This window comes from Gymnoscopelus microlampas (genome assembly GCF_963454915.1).
Source record: "Gymnoscopelus microlampas genome assembly, chromosome: 13".
Classification (NCBI taxonomy): Eukaryota; Metazoa; Chordata; class Actinopteri; order Myctophiformes; family Myctophidae; genus Gymnoscopelus; species Gymnoscopelus microlampas.
Window position 1 is genome coordinate 37,861,053 of NC_139950.1, and position 18,289 is coordinate 37,879,341.

The 18,289-nt window shown below is 42.7% G+C and overlaps 1 protein-coding gene across 5 annotated transcripts in view; it reads left to right on the plus strand.

The window, feature by feature from the left end:
* LOC311059355 (vinculin-like) overlaps positions 1-18,289 on the plus strand; it is a 48,377-nt gene that overhangs the window by 13,314 nt on the left and 16,774 nt on the right. For all 5 annotated transcript variants that reach the window (XR_014602157.1, XM_084077217.1, XM_084077219.1 and 2 more), the window contains exons 2-8: positions 5,511-5,581; positions 10,808-10,958; positions 11,669-11,777; positions 12,947-13,069; positions 14,679-14,839; positions 17,559-17,649; positions 17,962-18,109. Coding sequence is in view for 4 of the 5 variants with exons in the window: in XM_084077217.1 (XP_083933343.1) it covers positions 5,511-5,581; positions 10,808-10,958; positions 11,669-11,777; positions 12,947-13,069; positions 14,679-14,839; positions 17,559-17,649; positions 17,962-18,109 (854 nt within the window). In the remaining variant the exon portion in view is untranslated. The remainder of the gene's footprint in view (positions 1-5,510; positions 5,582-10,807; positions 10,959-11,668; positions 11,778-12,946; positions 13,070-14,678; positions 14,840-17,558; positions 17,650-17,961; positions 18,110-18,289) is intronic.

The following is an 18,289-nucleotide window of genomic DNA, read 5'->3' on the forward strand; positions in this document are numbered from 1 at the left end:
TCAACTGAGGGAGATGAGGAGACCATAGACAGGTGTGCCAAAGCTGGAAGCCGGTAGGCAAGTCTACGCACACGGAGAGGTTATCACTATTTTTTTAATATTTTCCCAAAATAGGGACGACAGGTTGAAAGTGGCTTAATCTGTCTGTGGATTCTATAAATATTTAGCAAACTAAAAGTATTATCAAGAGCTTGTGACTAAATAAAAACTACATCTGATCCATTGGAGCACAGGTTCTTTATTCCATTTCCAGAAATGAAAGTTTTTTTTTTACATACAAGGTTTCTGCCCGACAGCGATGATAATGTGAAGTGTCAGATCATTGGTTCTCAAGGTGGGGTCCGGAGACCCCCAGGGGTCCTTGGGGGGGTTCCAGGGGGTCCCCAGCAAAAGTAGTTAATATAGAATCGCAATCATTTTAATCAGTTTATCCATTTATATGTTGGCTATTCAGAAATCGCAGATCTACAAGCTCACAGCACATCACTTTGTGCCACGCTGCGGGCTTGTAAATCTGCTATTTTTGAAAAATATCGATATATCTTCTCTTCTGGGGGCCCCTGGCACAAAACCTTTTCAGATGGGGGTCCCTGGCCAAATACATATCAATTTTGGGGGTCCTTGACTTCAAAAAGTTCAAGAACCACTGCTTTATTCCATTTCCGGAAATTATCATCATAGCGGATCTACAAGCTCATAGCGCGGCACTGAGCTTGTAGATCCGCTATGATGATAATGTGAAGTGTAGATGGGTTGCATCCTGACATCCTGGAGTAGGTGATGGATGGTGGCTGGCTGCCTCCTGGGTCTCTGGGCTGGAAAGTCTATTAACTGGCTTCTACAGACGCAGCAGCACAGAGACACTGATGTCATCATCTTGCTGTAATTGCATCTCGTCTGTGTGTGGGTGTGTGTGTGTGTGTGTGTGTGTGTGTGTGTGTGTGGGAACTGGGTACTGGGTAGTTTCACTGTCGTCACTGTCCGGCAGAAACCCCTGTATGTACAAAACTGTTACTTTTCAGGAAATGTTTAAAAAATAACCTGTATTCCAATAGATCTAATAATGATATTAGTTATTATTTAGTCACAAGCTGTTGTTAATACTTTTCATTGGTTCAATATTTCTAAATCCAACAGACACAATAACCACTTTCACTTTCACAATGTTTCAAAATGTTTTGAAAATACTGTAGCAGATTTACAAGCTCAAAACACGTTGCACCGTGATGTGTTGTGAGCTTGTAGATCGTTTCTGCCCGTCAGTGACGATATTATGCGTATACTATACAAAGATGTGTTTCAGGGTCATGTCATGTCGTGTTGCAGACAACCAGCTGCATCACTGTGGCGATGTGAACATCTGCAAAAACAGCAAGCATTGTCACTGTGTGACACCCATGTGTTCTGTGGATGGGGGAGCGTCTCTGTGTGCTGAAATGCATTTTCTTTTAACCCATTAAAACCGGGAAAGCATCTGTGTCATTTTAGATTTTAGCTATAGCAAAATACGTTTATCAGAAAACTCTTAGGATTTAGAAGGCATTTCGTTGCTGTCGGACCTCGAAATAAATTATAAACGGAAGTCAGGAGAACACAAAACAAAACACAGCTGAATTGGATGGGAACAATTCAGCTTTGATTGATTGATTGATGTACTTTATTTAGTAAGACATGAGAACAACAGTACATGGAAGTACAAATTCACAATACAAGGTCTACTAAACTGGAAGACTCATTAAGCACTGAGCTTGTTTAAGATGAGATCCCCATGCACACAAATCATGATGACATATAAGAGACAGATATACACACTACTATATACAGAACGTCATACAATCAGCTTACAGGTTACTGGTATGAAGAATATGAAATATGTACAAGAGAAGAAAAAAAACGGGGAGGGGGGGGGGGGGGGGGGGACGGGGAGGGGGGGGAACAAAAGGACAAGAAAACAATCACACGCAGTGGTTTACACTAATGATTGCAAGTAAAAAATAATAATATTTGGGCTAGCAGAGTCTGCTTTCTGGTTGCCCAAACTGTCAAGTGGGTTTTTCTTTCTTTCTTTTCCTTTTTGATGTTTATTTTGGGACTGGGAAGCAACCTTCTTTTGTTTGCTATTCACTCAATATGAGATGTATCTGTCCATAAACACAATCAAGCGTCCTCACACACTGTAGCTAGCCCTGGGTTCTACTAAAGTTCAGCATCGCTTTAAAGACGTGTAAACTAGCAGATGTGAGCGGAGCCTCACTTGTACACTACACAAATACATTCACAAATGTGTATGCACAGCAGCACACCTGTGATTGTGTTCCCACCCTGCCCGCACTGTTTTTATTTTTTTTGGAGATGGGCAAGTGATTTTGAGACCATAGTGTGTCAGCCCTTGACTGTAATACTGTAAGTGTCAAAACTCAAAGATTGTCATTTTCCACTGTCAGGGCTAGTGCTAGCAGGGTAGCAGCAACAAGGGCGAAGGACCCAATTTGGGTCTCGATGCGACATGTTATGAGCTTTGTAGATTAGCTATTTTTGCTGTTTGTAAAACAGGGTTAACCCCCGGTGTAAACATTTCAGAGCTCCTTTCTAGTGCTGTCCACCCACCGCTGTCACGATTATGAAATTTTACTTCACGATTAATTGTTGCTCAAATAATTGCGATTAATGGTTTAATTGCTTTTCTGTCATTGAACTTTGGAACATTATGAATACAAATGTTTACATGAAAAAAAGGTGCATAGGGCAGATATGACAAATAACTTACATAATTGAATAACTTTAGAAACTAGAAATCTGTTCCGTAGATGGGGTTAAGGTAACAACATGAATACAGAGCCTGAGACAGGACTCAGGCAAAGAGAACACAGACTATAACTAGGAAGGTGTGCTTAGGATAGTAGCATTGTTTTAGTAATGGAGCTCAAAAAGTTAGGGTGATGGAATAAGGCAATTGTCTGTCGTAGCAGTATTGGATGGCAAGGGGGAAGGGGCAGTGGTGTAGTGGGGATGTTTTTAGTGGGGAATGCCATTTTAATTAAGTCACAAAGACACACACACACAGTCACACACACACACACACACACACACACACACACACACACACACACACACACACACACACACACACACACACACACACACACACACACACACACCCACACCCACACCCACACCCACACCCACACACACACACACACACACGCACACACACACAGTGTCCTTAAAATAATCACCAGACTATTTATATTTATTTAATCAACATTCATATGTGCAGCATTGCTTCATGTAACCGCCACACACAAAGCATGCCAATTTTTAACAATAGCACACACATGATCTGTGAACTAATTCACACCTAATGCATATAGTGAAGTATGTATAATTACAAGCTGGGTGTTAGAGAGGCCACGTGTTTGACAAACATGTGGCTTGATGAACATCAAGGCCTGTTCAAACAGTAACTCTGTAGTGCTACAGTACATGGGATGACTTTAGCGCAATACATTAAATGCCTGAGCTCATCAGGTATTGATTCCCTATTGCTCTCAACAAAGTCCCTAAATACATTAATGCATTGGTTCTCAAAGTGCGGTCCGGGGACCCCCAGGGGTCCTTGGGGGGGTTCCAGTGGGTCCCCTGCAAATTTGTTAATATAGCGTCACAATCATTTTCATCACTTTAACTATTATTGTATACTTTAGCTATTAAAACATAGACGATCTACAAGCTCATAGCGCGGCACAGAGTGCCGTGGTATGAGCTTTTTTTATCGTGAAAATGTGTGCAAATCTTTGAATATATATTTTGTAAAGCGAATTTTGGGGGTCCTTGACATGAAAAAGTTTGAGAACCACTGCATGAATGCACAGTTCACTTCTGTTTATGTTGTGGGGGGCTTGCACACACACGTGCGTGGCATAATGTGTTGTGGTCTCAATGGCAGTCAGGTGACATTGGGAAAGGAGGGAAAGTCCGAGGTCATCTGGTGGATGAGTTGAGACAAGCAGGTCAGGGCAGTTGAAGGAAATGTGGCTGGAGAAGAGAGACAGACAGATCGTGACATCCACGTCAACAAAATGCTAAAAGTGACAGCGTTGCTTATCAGTAGTCAAGTTCTTAAAACATCTGTGTTTTTAATGCCATATTACCAAACAAAACATAATAGATAGACCTTTATTGGTGGAGAAAACCAGGTGTCGTAGCAGCAACAGCAGTAAGCATGAAACACAGGATAGGTACAGGTGAGAGAAGAGCGCAGTGTTGCCATGTCCGCTTATTATAAGCGACTTTGGGCTTCTTTTTCTGTGAAGTTGCTTGTAAATATTGATAGTTGCGGGGTTGCAGTTTTTTGGGCTTGTTTCTAAAGTGCAGTTGCTTATTTGGGCTTGTTTCCAAATTCTTTACTTATTATTTAAACCAGTGGTCCTCAAATATTTTCATGCCATGGAACCCCAAATGAATATGTATATGTCCCTAAACCCCATCTGAAAATGTTTTGTGCCCAGGCAGTCCCGTACCAGATTTGTGTTGTTAGAATGTTTAAAAAATCTACCAATTTTTTCTTAATAGCAGACATACAAGTTCACAGCGGTCGCATCGCAAGTTCGCAACTCGTTGTGAGCTTGAATGGATATGAATGGATATATATTATACGTACAGTGTGAGATGGCCTACAGCTGTGGGTATATGGACAGTATAGTCCTGTCTATCAACAACAGTACTATAATCAGTAAATACACATTCTATTGTATTCTAATCATGACTGACTTGAGAGTAAGTCTTTAGGTTTTGTAAGGCAGGACAAGACATGGGTTTGATGAGAACATGTCAGGAGGAAGCAGCAGGCAATAAGACCTCCAGTGGATGTCTCTCCATGTGAGTGCTTGGCCGGTCCCCAAACCTACGTCTCACAGCACAGCAACAGCCGTCCCTGAAGACAGAGGGTCTTTGTCCCCAATCTGGCCCTGATACTAACAAGCAGTCAGCCAGCATCAGCCAAAACCCAGCTTGACAACAAGCTCTCTCTCCTCTCCAGTCTGGAAAGATACACTGCAAAATCCCTAAGTGTTGATTTAACTCTCAGGATAACACTTAAATTAACACGTATTTAAAGTACTTGTATTTAACATATTTCATGTGTTGGAGAAGAAAAAAACAGCATGTCATCATGGAGGTTTCTACCACAAAAGGGTGAAAAACGTCCACACTGACATAATGAGATAATCCCTATTTCACTCGACACCAAATCTTTTTGCAGAAAATTGGCAAATCACAATGCGTACAGTATGTGACGTATTGTGAGCTTGTAGACTGGCTATTTTAACCAGAATCTTTGCCTATTTTCACACAATATTCACTTATTTTGACATGCCCAGAATAGTTTGTTGAGGTTACAAGTACCCTTCTACTCGCCAGACGGTTAAAAGGTTTCATTAGGATTGTTACTAATTGTATTGCCTGTCTTCCTGGAGACTGTGATGCTAAAACAAGTGTCTTGCGTGTTGCAGGTGGGGAGGGAGACTGTTCAGACCACAGAGGATCAGGTGATGAAGAGGGACATGCCCCCTGCATTCACTAAGTAAGTCTTCATCAATGACGCTTCCTCCAGGCCAGTGTCAGCGAGGTTGACTTAACGGATGCGCTGAACTCTCTGCGGCCTTGCCCTTCTTTCATGGTCACTCACTCTCATGTCAATTTGGGAAATTATAGAAATAATCCATTTAAGCCCAGCAGACAAGAAGAACTCTGTGAACCAAAGGTTCCATGATGTTAATGCAGTTTAATGGCAGGAAGCATGGCTGTGATCCCGGCTGCTGGGAAAACCGCCTCTGACACTCATTTACCCTGAGCCTTTCACTCAGTTTGAGACCTGGCCTGGCTGTCTGTACAGTACTTACTGTACAGGCCAGTACTGTCCAGTACTGTCTAGTACTGTCCAGTACTGTTCAGCACTGTCTAGTACTGTCCAGCACTGTCCAGTACTGTCCAGCACTGTCTAGTACTGTCCAGCACGGTTCAGTACTGTCCAACACGGTTCAGTACTGTCCAGCACTGTCCAATACTGTCCAGCACTGTCTAGCACTGTCCAGTACTGTCCAGTACTGTCCAGCACGGTTCAGTACTGTCCAGTACTGTCCAGTGCTTTCCTCTGCGCTGTAATTGTATTCTCTTATTTTTCTGTTTTATTTTAGTTTAACTTTTTTCTTTTTTGTATTCAAATGTTCTTTTATGATGCTTATTTTACACGCTCTTAATGCTTTGTGTCTTAACCACTTGAACCTTAGAGTCCTTATCCCGGGCGAATATTCGGCGGAAATAGCAGATCTATAAGCTCACAACTCGAAAAAGGAGGGGGCTGGGGGGTCCATACTACAGTATATAGGGTTTAAGTGGTTTTAATGTTAATGGTTAATGTTTTTCGGTAAAACTGTTGAATTGCCTTGTTGTTGAAAAGTGCTCTACAAATACTCTTCCCCTGCTTTGCTTTGCTGTCTAGAGAGAGCTAATTGCCATTTGTTGTTTTCTAGCCTGGACCCAAAGAGCTGACTTGGATTCTGTGGCTTGCTGCTAAAGTGTTACTCAGCAAGCATGGAAGTGTGTGTGTGTGTGTGTGTGTGTGTGTGTGTGTGTGTGTGTGTGTGTGTGTGTGTGTGTGTGTGTGTGTGTGTGTGTGTGTGTGTGTGTGTGTGTGTGTGTGTGTGTGTGTGTGTGTGTGTGTGTGTGTGTGTGTGTGTGTGTGTGTGTGTGTGTGTGCGTGCGTGCGTGCGTGCGTGCGTGCGTGCGTGCGCGATGTGTGTGTGTCCACTCGCACGGGTGTGTGTGTCCACATGTGTGGGTGTGTGTGTGTGTGTGTGTGTGTGTGGGTGTGTGTGTGCATGTGTGTGTGGAGGTCTCATGAGGCCACGCATCAATGAATCAAGCATTACCTGCATTACTTTCAATCTTTCTTTCTTTTACCTCTCAGATTTCTGTACACTTTCTCCTTTCTTCCTTGCAGCTGTGGGAGGGTGACAATTTAGATCTCAAAGAGATCCATGCTGCTGTCATAAGCACACATAACACACACACACACGCACACACGCGCACACACACACACACACACACACACACACACACACACACACACACACACACACACACACACACACACACACACACACACCAGTGCATGACACCATAAATCTCACACACAGGGCTTAGGAGGGGGCATGTGGGAATGCGAGCTCTACTAAATATAGAGGGACTGACGGCCATCGATACCCTGACCAATGGGGTCAGGAAGGGGAGGAACTAGTCTTTATTCAAGCCCAAGTGCATCTCCTTAGTCCTTACTAAGGCTAGGCTAATCATCTATCTATAAGGAGACCCAAACTCACAACTCAGTTGGATGGGAATTTGTATAGAATTACAGATTAACTTAATTACATTGAAGTTAAACCACAACATGATGAATGCCAGAGTTGTTATGATGATGTTGATGATTGTTATCATTACGCCTTTGCCGGCGAAAGCTGTGACCGGAGGCACTATGTTTTCAGACTACATTTCACAAAGCATTGCACGTGCAACACGTCTTATCGCGTTGCATCGCAAGACTGTTTTGGTTATTCACCATGCAAAGAAACACACCTTTATGGAAAGTTTAAGGGTAATGGAGGGAGGGGAGGAGGGTGCCGGGGAGGGTCGCCGACCCTGGAGTCTTTGGGGAGGAGGTCGTTAGCGTAGTCGGCATGGCACACAAGGACGGCCGTTAGCGTAGTCAGCACGGCACGCATGGACTGTTACCCCCAGCAGGAACCTGAGAAGTGGGAGAGAGAGACAAGGAGGGAGAGACAGAGAGGGAAGAAGAGAGAGGAGTGGTGGAAAGAGCAACCTGTAGAGGTGTAATAGTGGGGCGGCGTGGCACGATATATCAGCCTAATCGTTCCCTTTTGTGATTAAAGCGCCAAATTTGGCAGAAGTGTTGATTGATATATTGGGAACAAAACTGGATATTGGGCCATCACAAATTCTCATGCTGGTGGGTGTGGCATCCATTTTTCAAAATGGCCACCAGCGGTTGATCAAATCTTTCTAGTTTTTGTCCTAGTAGGCCGAAATGTTGCTCAAGTATGTGAGTATGAAGGTGTGGGTGTGTTCATGTTAATTGCCTAAAAGGGGGCGTTGCAATGGGAGTGGCCTAGATAACAGCAACATTTGGGAGAATTGTTCAAATGGTGATACAAGCGGGACATTTGGTACAAATCATCTTTGGAGATCACACTTCGATTTAGGAAACCGGGCCACTCATAAATCAAAGATGGCAGCCATTTTTTTTCAAGATGGACACCAAAGGACTGTATTTTCATTTCTGCATATCTTTACCTATTATTTGAGGTCAATTACCAAATCATCTATTAGCACGACCATAGTATGTTTTTGAACATTTTCAAACAGGAGTTACCATTTACAGTGACGGTGCCAGCGTATGAGTAGCACATAGACTGTAAAAATGTATGGACAAAGTGACGCCATTGGTTTCTACAGACCGTAAATGAAGCCGATTGTTCAGGAAATTCAAATCTGCTATCTTTCTATATTACGTCATATCCTGCGCAACCGGAAAGAATGCTATTGGTTGGGTAGCTTTTCAATCAAATCATCCTGCCCCTCCTACAGCATACCCTACTTTATCATCAATTTAAAAATAAATGGGACCATACTTTCCCAAAACGCATATCATGGTGATTGAAAGAAGACTTTAAACTAGCGACAAAAACCCACCCACTTGAAAGGAGAAAAAAATCTTTCTGACATCAGCAGGGGTAAAACAGCGAACCTACTGGCCATTCATATGAACTTTTACTTCCTATATATACTATTTCAAAGCAGGAAGCTGGGCCCTTGGAGCCTGCAGTACTCAAGCACGGCTTGAGTACTGGGAGCTGGTGTTAAGTGTGAAGATGAAGAAGAAGAACAATGCTGTGTGGAGCTCAGGGAGGAGATAACAAAGGCAGCCAGAGAGAAAGTAGGGAGGAGTACAAAGATATGAAGGTGGTGAGGGTTAAGGAAAAGAGTATGAGTAGTTGTATGAAAGGTTGGACACCAAGGAGGGAGAAAAGGACCTGCACCTTTTAGCTAGACAGAGGCACTGAGATGGGAAGGATGAGCAACAGGTTAAGGTGATAAAGGATGGATGGAAATGTTCTAGCAACCAAAGACAGTGTGTTGAGAAGATGGAAGGAGCACTTTGAGGAAACAGATGGAGGAAAGTGTCAGGAGTCGAAGTATACCAGTGAGAGGGAAGATGTATAAGACGGGAGGGGTACCAGCCATGATGCTGTACGGCTTGGAAACGGTGGCACTGACGAAACGACAGGAGGTGGAGGTGGCAGAATTGAGGATGCAACGATTCTCATTAGGAGTGACAAGGAAGGAAGGACATCATCAGCAATGATTAAATTAGAGGATCAGCCCAGGTGACAAGGTTTGGGGATAAAGCAAGAGAAGCAAGGTTGAGATGGTTTGGACATGTGAAAAGGAGGGATGAGAGGTACATTGGGAAAAGGATGCTGAAGATTTCGCTGCCAGGTAAGAGGAGAAGAGGAGGGCCAAAGCGGAGGTTTAAGGATGCAGTGAGAGACGACATGCAGGTGGCTGGATTCACTGAGGAAGAGGAAGGGATTTTTTTGTTGTACAGGTTCATTCATGAGATTTTGTTTTGCTTTAATCCCTAAATTTGACTGTGAACACAGTTGTAGGGCATGTTTCAGATTTTTTTTAATTTAGATGGTTATAAATGGTAACTCCTGTTTGAAAATGTTCAAAAACATACTATGGGAGTGCTATTTGGTGATCTGGTGATTGACCTCAAATGATTATAGGCAACGATATGCAAAAATGCAAAAAATAATTTTGGCGGCCATCTTGAAAAAGGCTGCCATCTTTGATTTAAGAGTGGCCTGGTTTCCTAAATCGAAGCGTGATCTCCAAAGATGATTTGTACCAAATGTCCCGCTTGTATCACCATTTGAACAATTCTCCAAAAATATTGCTGTTATCTAGGCCACTCCCATTGCAACGCCCCCTTTTAGACAATTAGCATGAACACACCCACACACCTTCATACTCACATACCTGAGCAACATTTCGGCCTAGTAGGACAAAGATTAGGAAGATTTGATCAACCGCTGGTGGCCATTTTGAAAAATGCCTGCCACGCCCACCAGGGTGAGAATTTGCGATGGCCCAATATCCAGATTTGTTCCCAATGTATCAATCAACACCTCTACCAAATTTGGCGCTTTAATCACAAAAGGGAACGATTGTCGTGCTACGCCGCCCCACTATAAGGGGTGGTGGAGGGATGCAAACGCTGGTACGAGCTTGAGTACGAAGTACCAAAGCGAGTAAGGGATTTCTGGATAGTTCTGACAGGGTATAAATAGCGCCAGGTAGATTGGTGAGTGGGCGGAGTAAAGGTGTGTTTCTCCGCCTCCTGAACATCTGTTGTTCCAACGCCATTTTTTTACATGACACGTCGTACAACGAAATATAAAAGGGCTTAAGTAGTTGGCATGTTTAGGGTGAAAATGTTGAGCGGGTGAGCCTACAGTATAAGTTCACCCACCCTAGAGCCTGGTCTTCTGCTCGAGGGTTCTTACCGTTAAAGGCAGAACTTTTCCTTGCCACTGTTGCCAAATGCTTGTTCAGGGGTGGGCAGGACGTCCGGTCTCTGATATGGAAAGTGTCTGAGACAATTTGTTGTGATTTAGCACTATAATAAAAAGGAATTTAAATTGAACTGAATTGTGTTTTTTTGCAGGGTGGAGAACTCCAGTTCAAAGCTGGTCCAGGCAGCATCTATGCTGAAGGCAGATCCATACTCTGTTCCTGCACGGGACTACCTCATTGACGGATCCAGAGGAATACTGTCTGGAACTTCTGACCTGCTCCTCACCTTTGATGAGGCAGAGGTTTGTGTGTATGCTTGTGTGAGTGCGGGAAACCAAAAATATCTACCACTCATTCCAAAGGGGAATGTGTGTGTGTGTGTGTGTGTGTGTGTGTGTGTGTGTGTGTGTGTGTGTGTGTGTGTGTGTGTGTGTGTGTGTGTGTGTGTGTGTGTGTGTGTGTGTGTGTGTGTGTGTGTGTGTGAGTGACTGCGTGTGTGAGTGACTGCATGCGTGCGTGCATGTGGTGTGTGTGTGTATCTGGGAGGGTAACACCATAAGTGGAATCACATTGAGATGCTCACAATATCTACTGTACTCACTAGAACCATTTTGACAGCCCAGTTCAGCTTCAGTCACAAGGCATTCATCACAAGACTGCATACACACACACACACACACACACACACACACACACACACACACACACACACACACACACACACACAATGTGCAAGCTCTGCAGTGACTTCAAGGGCTGCCAAAAAAAGAAGTGCACAGTTGATTGGGTTTATGCCTCATAATGAATTATGGTTAGAATTTGTCTGTTACAATGTTACTCATAGGGCGCGTTCGAAAATACAGCACTGAGCACACTGGCCAATACAAACTAATAGGCGAGTGTGCTCCGGTGCGTAATTTCCGAACGCACCCATAGTCAGCCCTTGTTATATGTTTCAAATGCATTTGAAAGTGTTGATGTAGTGTGATTGTGTCTGTGGTGTGTCTCTTAGGTGCGGAAGATTATACGAGTGTGTAAAGGTATCCTAGAGTATCTGACGGTAGCTGAAGTTGTGGAGACCATGGAGGACCTTCTCACCTACACCAAGAACCTGGGGCCAGGTAAAGCAGGGCGTGCTGCTGGGACATTCTGTAAAAAGTGTAACCTTTTCAAAAAAGAAATAGCTTGTTTTTTTGTCTGACTAATAGCCTGATTTATGTATGTTTATTTACATGCTGCCAAGCAGTGTTGATTTCGTCGACTAAAACTATGACTATGAACTATGATAAAAATGTTCGTCGACTACCTTTTTTCACTGACGAAAAAGAAATAAAAACGAAATAAAAAGCTACGATGACTAAAACTAGGACTAAATATATTGACAACTTCGTCAACAAATAAAAACTAGACCAAAATTTTGTGAGGGACGAGTGGAGAAGAGATCCAGTACTAAAAGACAAGTCATTTTAAGTTTGGTTGCGCTCAGGTGTTGCGCTGAAAATAGTAGATCTACAAGCTCATAACGCGTCGCAGCGCGAGGTATTGTGAGCTTGTAGATCGTCTATTTTCAGATGGGGCTCCACGGCCACTGGGGGTCCTTGACTTAAAAAAGAGAACCATTGAAATAGGGTCTTCAATTATTTAAAAACAAGACTGACATGAAATGTAATTTACTGTACAGCTTGGCTACCAATATAAAGAAAACAAGTGCATCTGTGTCTGTTTTTAGCACCGAGCGGGCACACTAGGGTTTCAGATGACAGAAGCACGCGCAGCATTTTAAATGCGGAAGTCTTGCAATCCCATATTTGACCACCAGGCAGATGGCAGCTTCACTGTTCTACCGCGGTTCTGGGGGCTTGGTTCAGAGTATAGACCAATTATTTGTTTACCAACGTTGAGACTGGACGCACAGGTGATTGTTTCATGCAATCAATTCCCAACATATTGTTTCGGGGTGCGCTGGTTTCGGTACATTCAACCTCTTGTGTGTTGACTAGTGAGGCGCGACCTAGCGAGACCTCACAAAATCGGTTTCATTTGGTGCCGGCCTGCGGGCGCATACTGGTTCTTCAGTGTGACGTCGTCTGTTAAGGGGTCTATTGGAAGCCATTGGCGACCCCTCATTGGCTGGCCTTAAGCCAATAGGGAATAAAGGGAGAAAGTGAGAAAGTGAGAAAGTGACGACTAGTTGCAGCGTCTGTTTATTGACAGCTTTGCCAAGCTGTAAAAAGAGAGGTGAAAGATGAAATATGGAGATACAATTGTAAGGTTTGTTGTCTCTCCTCAGGGATGACCAAGATGTCAAAGATGATTGAAGAGAGACAACAGGAGCTCACTCACCAGGAACACAGACAGATGCTGTTCAACTCTATGAACACCATCAAACAGCTACTGCCTGTCCTCATATCAGGTGTGTGTGTGTGTGTGTGTGTGTGTGTGTGTGTGTGTGTGTGTGTGTGTGTGTGTGTGTGTGTGTGTGTGTGTGTGTGTGTGTGTGTGTGTGTGTGTGTGTGTGTCTCGCGCGCACACACACACACACACATTGGTCTCGCACACACACACACATTGGTCTCACACATTGGTCTCGCGCGTGCGAGACATTGGTACACCGGTGAGGTAGAACAGTTTAAAGCCTAATTTATGCTCCGTCGCACAACGGTGTCACCGAAAATAAGGCCACAATAAGGCCTGTCACAATTATTACGTAATTACATTATTTTGCATAATCGTCAGAATCGTTTTCATGTTGATTTTTTTTCCCAAATACTTAAAAAAAGCAGAAATAGCTGATCTTCAAGCTTACAACACGTCACTTTGTGACGCGTGTAAAATTATATCTTTGTATATTTGAGTTATTTGTCATATCTGCCCTGTGCAATATTTGATTATGAAGCCTAAAAGGTCAACATAATTTAAATTTGTATCCATATGTTCCAAAGTTCAATCACAATTATTTGTGTGACAATTAATCGTGACAGCCCTAGACACAATGTGACCTTGTAGGTTGGCTATTTTTGATGCGCGACACCGCCTTGCGACGTAGTATTAATATCTGGCTTAACGAGGCTGCGACAGTTGTTATAGCAACAGTGATAATTACAGTAATTTGTCCGTATAGGTCTGTCAGACTGCCACGCACCACCCACTGGCTTACATGTGCTTTACAACTCCCAATTATGCATATATTCAGACCATACACGTTCTACTGTGTCAACATAGAAGCCATGTTACGGTTGTTAACAGGAAACATTAAGCCAAATTGAAAAACAAATTGCCGTCATAACGATGCAAAAAAAGAAAAGAATATGAGCTACTGTATAAAAGACTGTGGTTGATACAGTATATTGATGCATTAGGTGTAGTAGTGTATTTCTGGGTTAAACCTAATTTTGTATGCATGTTTTTAACACACTTTAACCCTGGCGTCCCTATTTTGGGCATAACATTATAGGTGACAATAAGCAAAAGTAAAAAGAAAAAATGCAAACGAAATGTGTGCTTGTAAATTGGCTATTTTCACTATTCGTCATATGACAAAGTATATATATGGGTTACGTGGTTAATGCTGTGTCAAGAGATTAACCATACACAGATGTTAAAGCTTTGTTCGGTTGCGTTATTTTTTAGTGAGGCTTTAGTGTCACCATAAAGATTAATTTATGCTTCGTCATGTGATGGTGTCGTGCACTGAGAATGGCCAAATGTTGTTTGGCCATTCTTTAGCACACCTACCAGCTCACAACGCATGACGGATGCGATTCGTACCTGTGGTGGGTTGGCTATTCTCGACCAACGACACTGTCCTGCGACAAAGCATGAGTCGGACTTAACCACTCAAACCCCATATGGTTGATCGGAGTCCCTCAGGGCTCTATGCTAGGGTCTTTTCAGTTTTCCGTCATTGTGGGGAATGCTTTCGCTGAAAATAGCCGATCGACTCACAACGCGTCGCAGCGCAACAATACGGTATGCTGGGGTTTAAGTGGTTAAGAAGTCCCGTTCGTCTTCACTGTCCTCAGCCATTAAGATCTTCGTGGCCACCAAGAGCAGTCGAGGCGCCGGCGTGGAAGAGGCAGAGCGGAACAGAAAGTTCACCTTTGAAAAGATGAGCGCCGAAATCAACGAGATAATACGAGTCCTGCAGCTCACCTCGTGGGATGAAGATGCCTGGGCTAACAAGGTAGGACAGGACATACTGTACCAGGCCAGACTTGGCCAACTGACTCACTCACTTGACACTTTCTCAGCCATCACTTTCGGTCCTGAGCCTGCATCCTCAACATCAACCACTCCCTCACTCACTGACGCACAAACTCAGCATCCTCTCCCTCAGCTCACCCTTAGGCTGATTTTGTTGTTTGTTTATCCAGTTCAACTTAAAAAACTACAGCAGTTTTAAAAAAACATGGCAGGCTACTAAGAAACACAGTTGCAGCTAATGAAAGCAAGCATAGACAGTTTTGACACTTAAATCTAACACACCCATTATTTATTTGATTAGCTGCAGCTGTATTGCTTACATCACGGTGTACTATAAGCAAAGATCCTTAACCCATTAAAACCGGGAAAGCCTTTTGTGTCATTTTAGATTTTAGCGCTGGCTAAAAAACGCAGATATACAAGCTCACAGCGCATCACTTCGTGCCACGCTGCGAGCTTGTACATCTGCCTTTTTTTTTAATCTTGAAAGTGTTTGAACTACACATTTTGGAGAACCACTGATTTAGAAGGCATTTGTAGAATCGGCATCAGCCACCCACACACCCTTATGCTTAATTTATACACAGTCGTACAATGGTGTCACCTGCGACTTGTAGATCGTCTATTTTCGCCAAGCGACACTGTTGTACCACACACTGCCCCAGAGCTAGCTGAGGTTTCATCTCCATGTCCTTCTGCGCTGCAGAGAGCAGCATCAGTATTCAGTCTCTTTTACTTTCTGTCTCCACTTTTTTTTTGGCTTGATATTATAACTCTTGGTTTCTTCTTCTTTTTTCTGTTCTTCCTCCTCCATTCTTTTCCTCCCTGTAGAAGGTAAGCCTGTTTCCGATCCCCTCCGCAGTGCTGCAGCATGTGGATGTGTGAGGAAGGGTCAATGTTTGTATGTTCATAACCCGTCAATGTCGGTACTTACTGTCTAAAGTAAGTGTGGTGTGGTGAATGTTTTATTTGGCTGGCTGTCTGTAGCCCATGTGATGTTGTACTGTATAAATAGTATGTCATCACTATATTATGCTATATATACGGTATATATATAATATATGTCCAGTATGTGTCATTGTGTCACTCAGTGTGTCTTTATATGAACTACATTACTTGAATAACAATGTTGTGTACAACTTTTCAGCTTGATAACTGACATATTTACTGTAAATAGCCATTAACTGCTCCAGCTGCTAATGGCTAATTTTATACTTTGTCGTAGGGCCGTGACTCTCGCCGAAAATGACGGATTTTCACACGTTTTTAAACATCTGTTATTTTCGGTGAGCGACACAGTCGTATGGCGAAGTGTAATTTGTCCTTAAGGTCTAGTCTCTTTCTCGTCTTTGCTAATTCTATTTGACTGATTTCATGTCTCTGGCATTGGTTCACTTTGTGATGAGCCAGTCGATGTGCAAATAAAACGTGATCTGATGGAAAGTTTTGATTTGATTTGATTTGGACTTTTTGGCGTTTTCAGAAGTCTAACCTGTATCACTGCATGTTTATAGCCAGCTAACAACTTGTCCAGCCAAGGACTTGTTTGTGTTTAGGTTCATGTGTGTGGGATGTGTGTGGGTTCCTGTTTTTGCACTGTGTATACACTGCATATTTCAAGTGAGCCTGTTACAAGCCCTTATTAGTGCGTGTGAGAAACCATGGCCCAGCATGTCTGCTCACTTCATGAATTATAGATAGATAAGCTGGTTGATGTCCATGCACATCCATTGTAGATGGCCGATATTGAGCGGTCCATTTACTATCAGAGCTTCATGAGCTGGAAAAAGCTTTTGTGTCTGCAAACAGCCTATTCCGGGTTCTGCAAAGCAACACAGAGCTCATGGCTATACATCTGAGGCAATACTCAATACTTGCTGCAACTATTGATTATTTTCTTAGGGATTATTCTATTTATTACTTTTTCGATTAATCAAATAAGTGATAAGTTGTTTTATTTTTTATATATCAACAATTGACAAATGATAGATTTTTTTAATCTACCAAATTGATTAGTCTGATTAACCACTTAAAGGGATAGTTCACCCAACAAAAATACTTTTTTTCTATCGATTAGTCATCCCATGGGGACTTGAATTCATGGATTTTTGTTTTGTTTTTGTCGCATTCCTAAGCTAATAATTTGATGAACAGCGGACCAGTAGGCAGCGGTTCCGGTAGGAGACACAAAGGAGAGTATTTGTGTCTCCTACCGGAACCGCTGCCGGTCATCTAATTATTGCCTTAGGAATGCGTCAAAAACAAAAAAATATCCATGAATTCAAGTCCCCATGGGGTGACTAATCAATCAATCATTTTGGGGGTGAACTATCTCTTTAAGGCCTTTGTTGTACAACACTGTCACCCCCAAATAGCGATAATAGCAGATCTAAAAGCTCACAACGCATCACATCGTAATGCGTTGTGAGCTTGTAGGTCTACTATTTTTACATTTAAATGTTTTTTTATGATTTTTATTAAAATCCCTACTTCACTTTTCTCAAATGTAAATTTTGCCCCTTATCGTCGGTAAACAAGAACTGAAGCTTTTAGTCATTGGATTTTGGGTAAACAGCATTGCTTTGAGTGATGCTGGTATTTTATGTACAACTATAAAATATGACAACTGTTTAATTTCATGTCCAGGACTGGGTTTTTGACAAAGGTATACATGATGCTCTGTTTCATTCTCACTTCAGGACATGGAGGCTATGAAAAGGTCTCTTGCTTTGATCGAGTCTAAGATGGCACTAGCTAAAGCTTGGCTTAAAGACCCTCATGGACAACAAGGTATGTTATTGTCGAGCTTGTACTGTAGGTCGGCTATTTTCTTTTTTTAAATAATAAACTTTATTTGTATCGCACCTTTCATGACATCAAATGCAGCCCAAAGTGCTTTACAGAAAAAAAGAAAAACACAATATTAAACAATACAGATAAGATAATCTTTTAAAGCCATTTTTAATACACATGGCCAGAGGCTATGGCTTTTCTAAATACTCAAAGTCTAGTTAAAAGGTTAAAAACTGCATTTCTTGTCCTCTGATAAACTTGATCATTGCTTTACATCTACTACACTGTGTGGTGTGTTCTTGTACACAGGAGACCCTGGTGAGGTTGCCATACGTGTAATCCTGGATGAGGCTGCCAAGGTGGGAGAACTGTGTGCTGGGAAAGAGAGGAAAGATGTTCTGGGCACCGCCAAAGCTCTCGGCCAGATGACCGAGCAGATCTCAGACCTGCGTTCCAGGTAAACACATTCGCTCTGTCTCGACCTTACTCTCGACCCAACCTCAACTGTAATACACACACACACACACACACACACACACACACACACACACACACACACACACACACACACACACACACACACACGGTGAAGTGACACTTTGCATTCACACTCAATGCAGGCATCCTGACAAGGTAG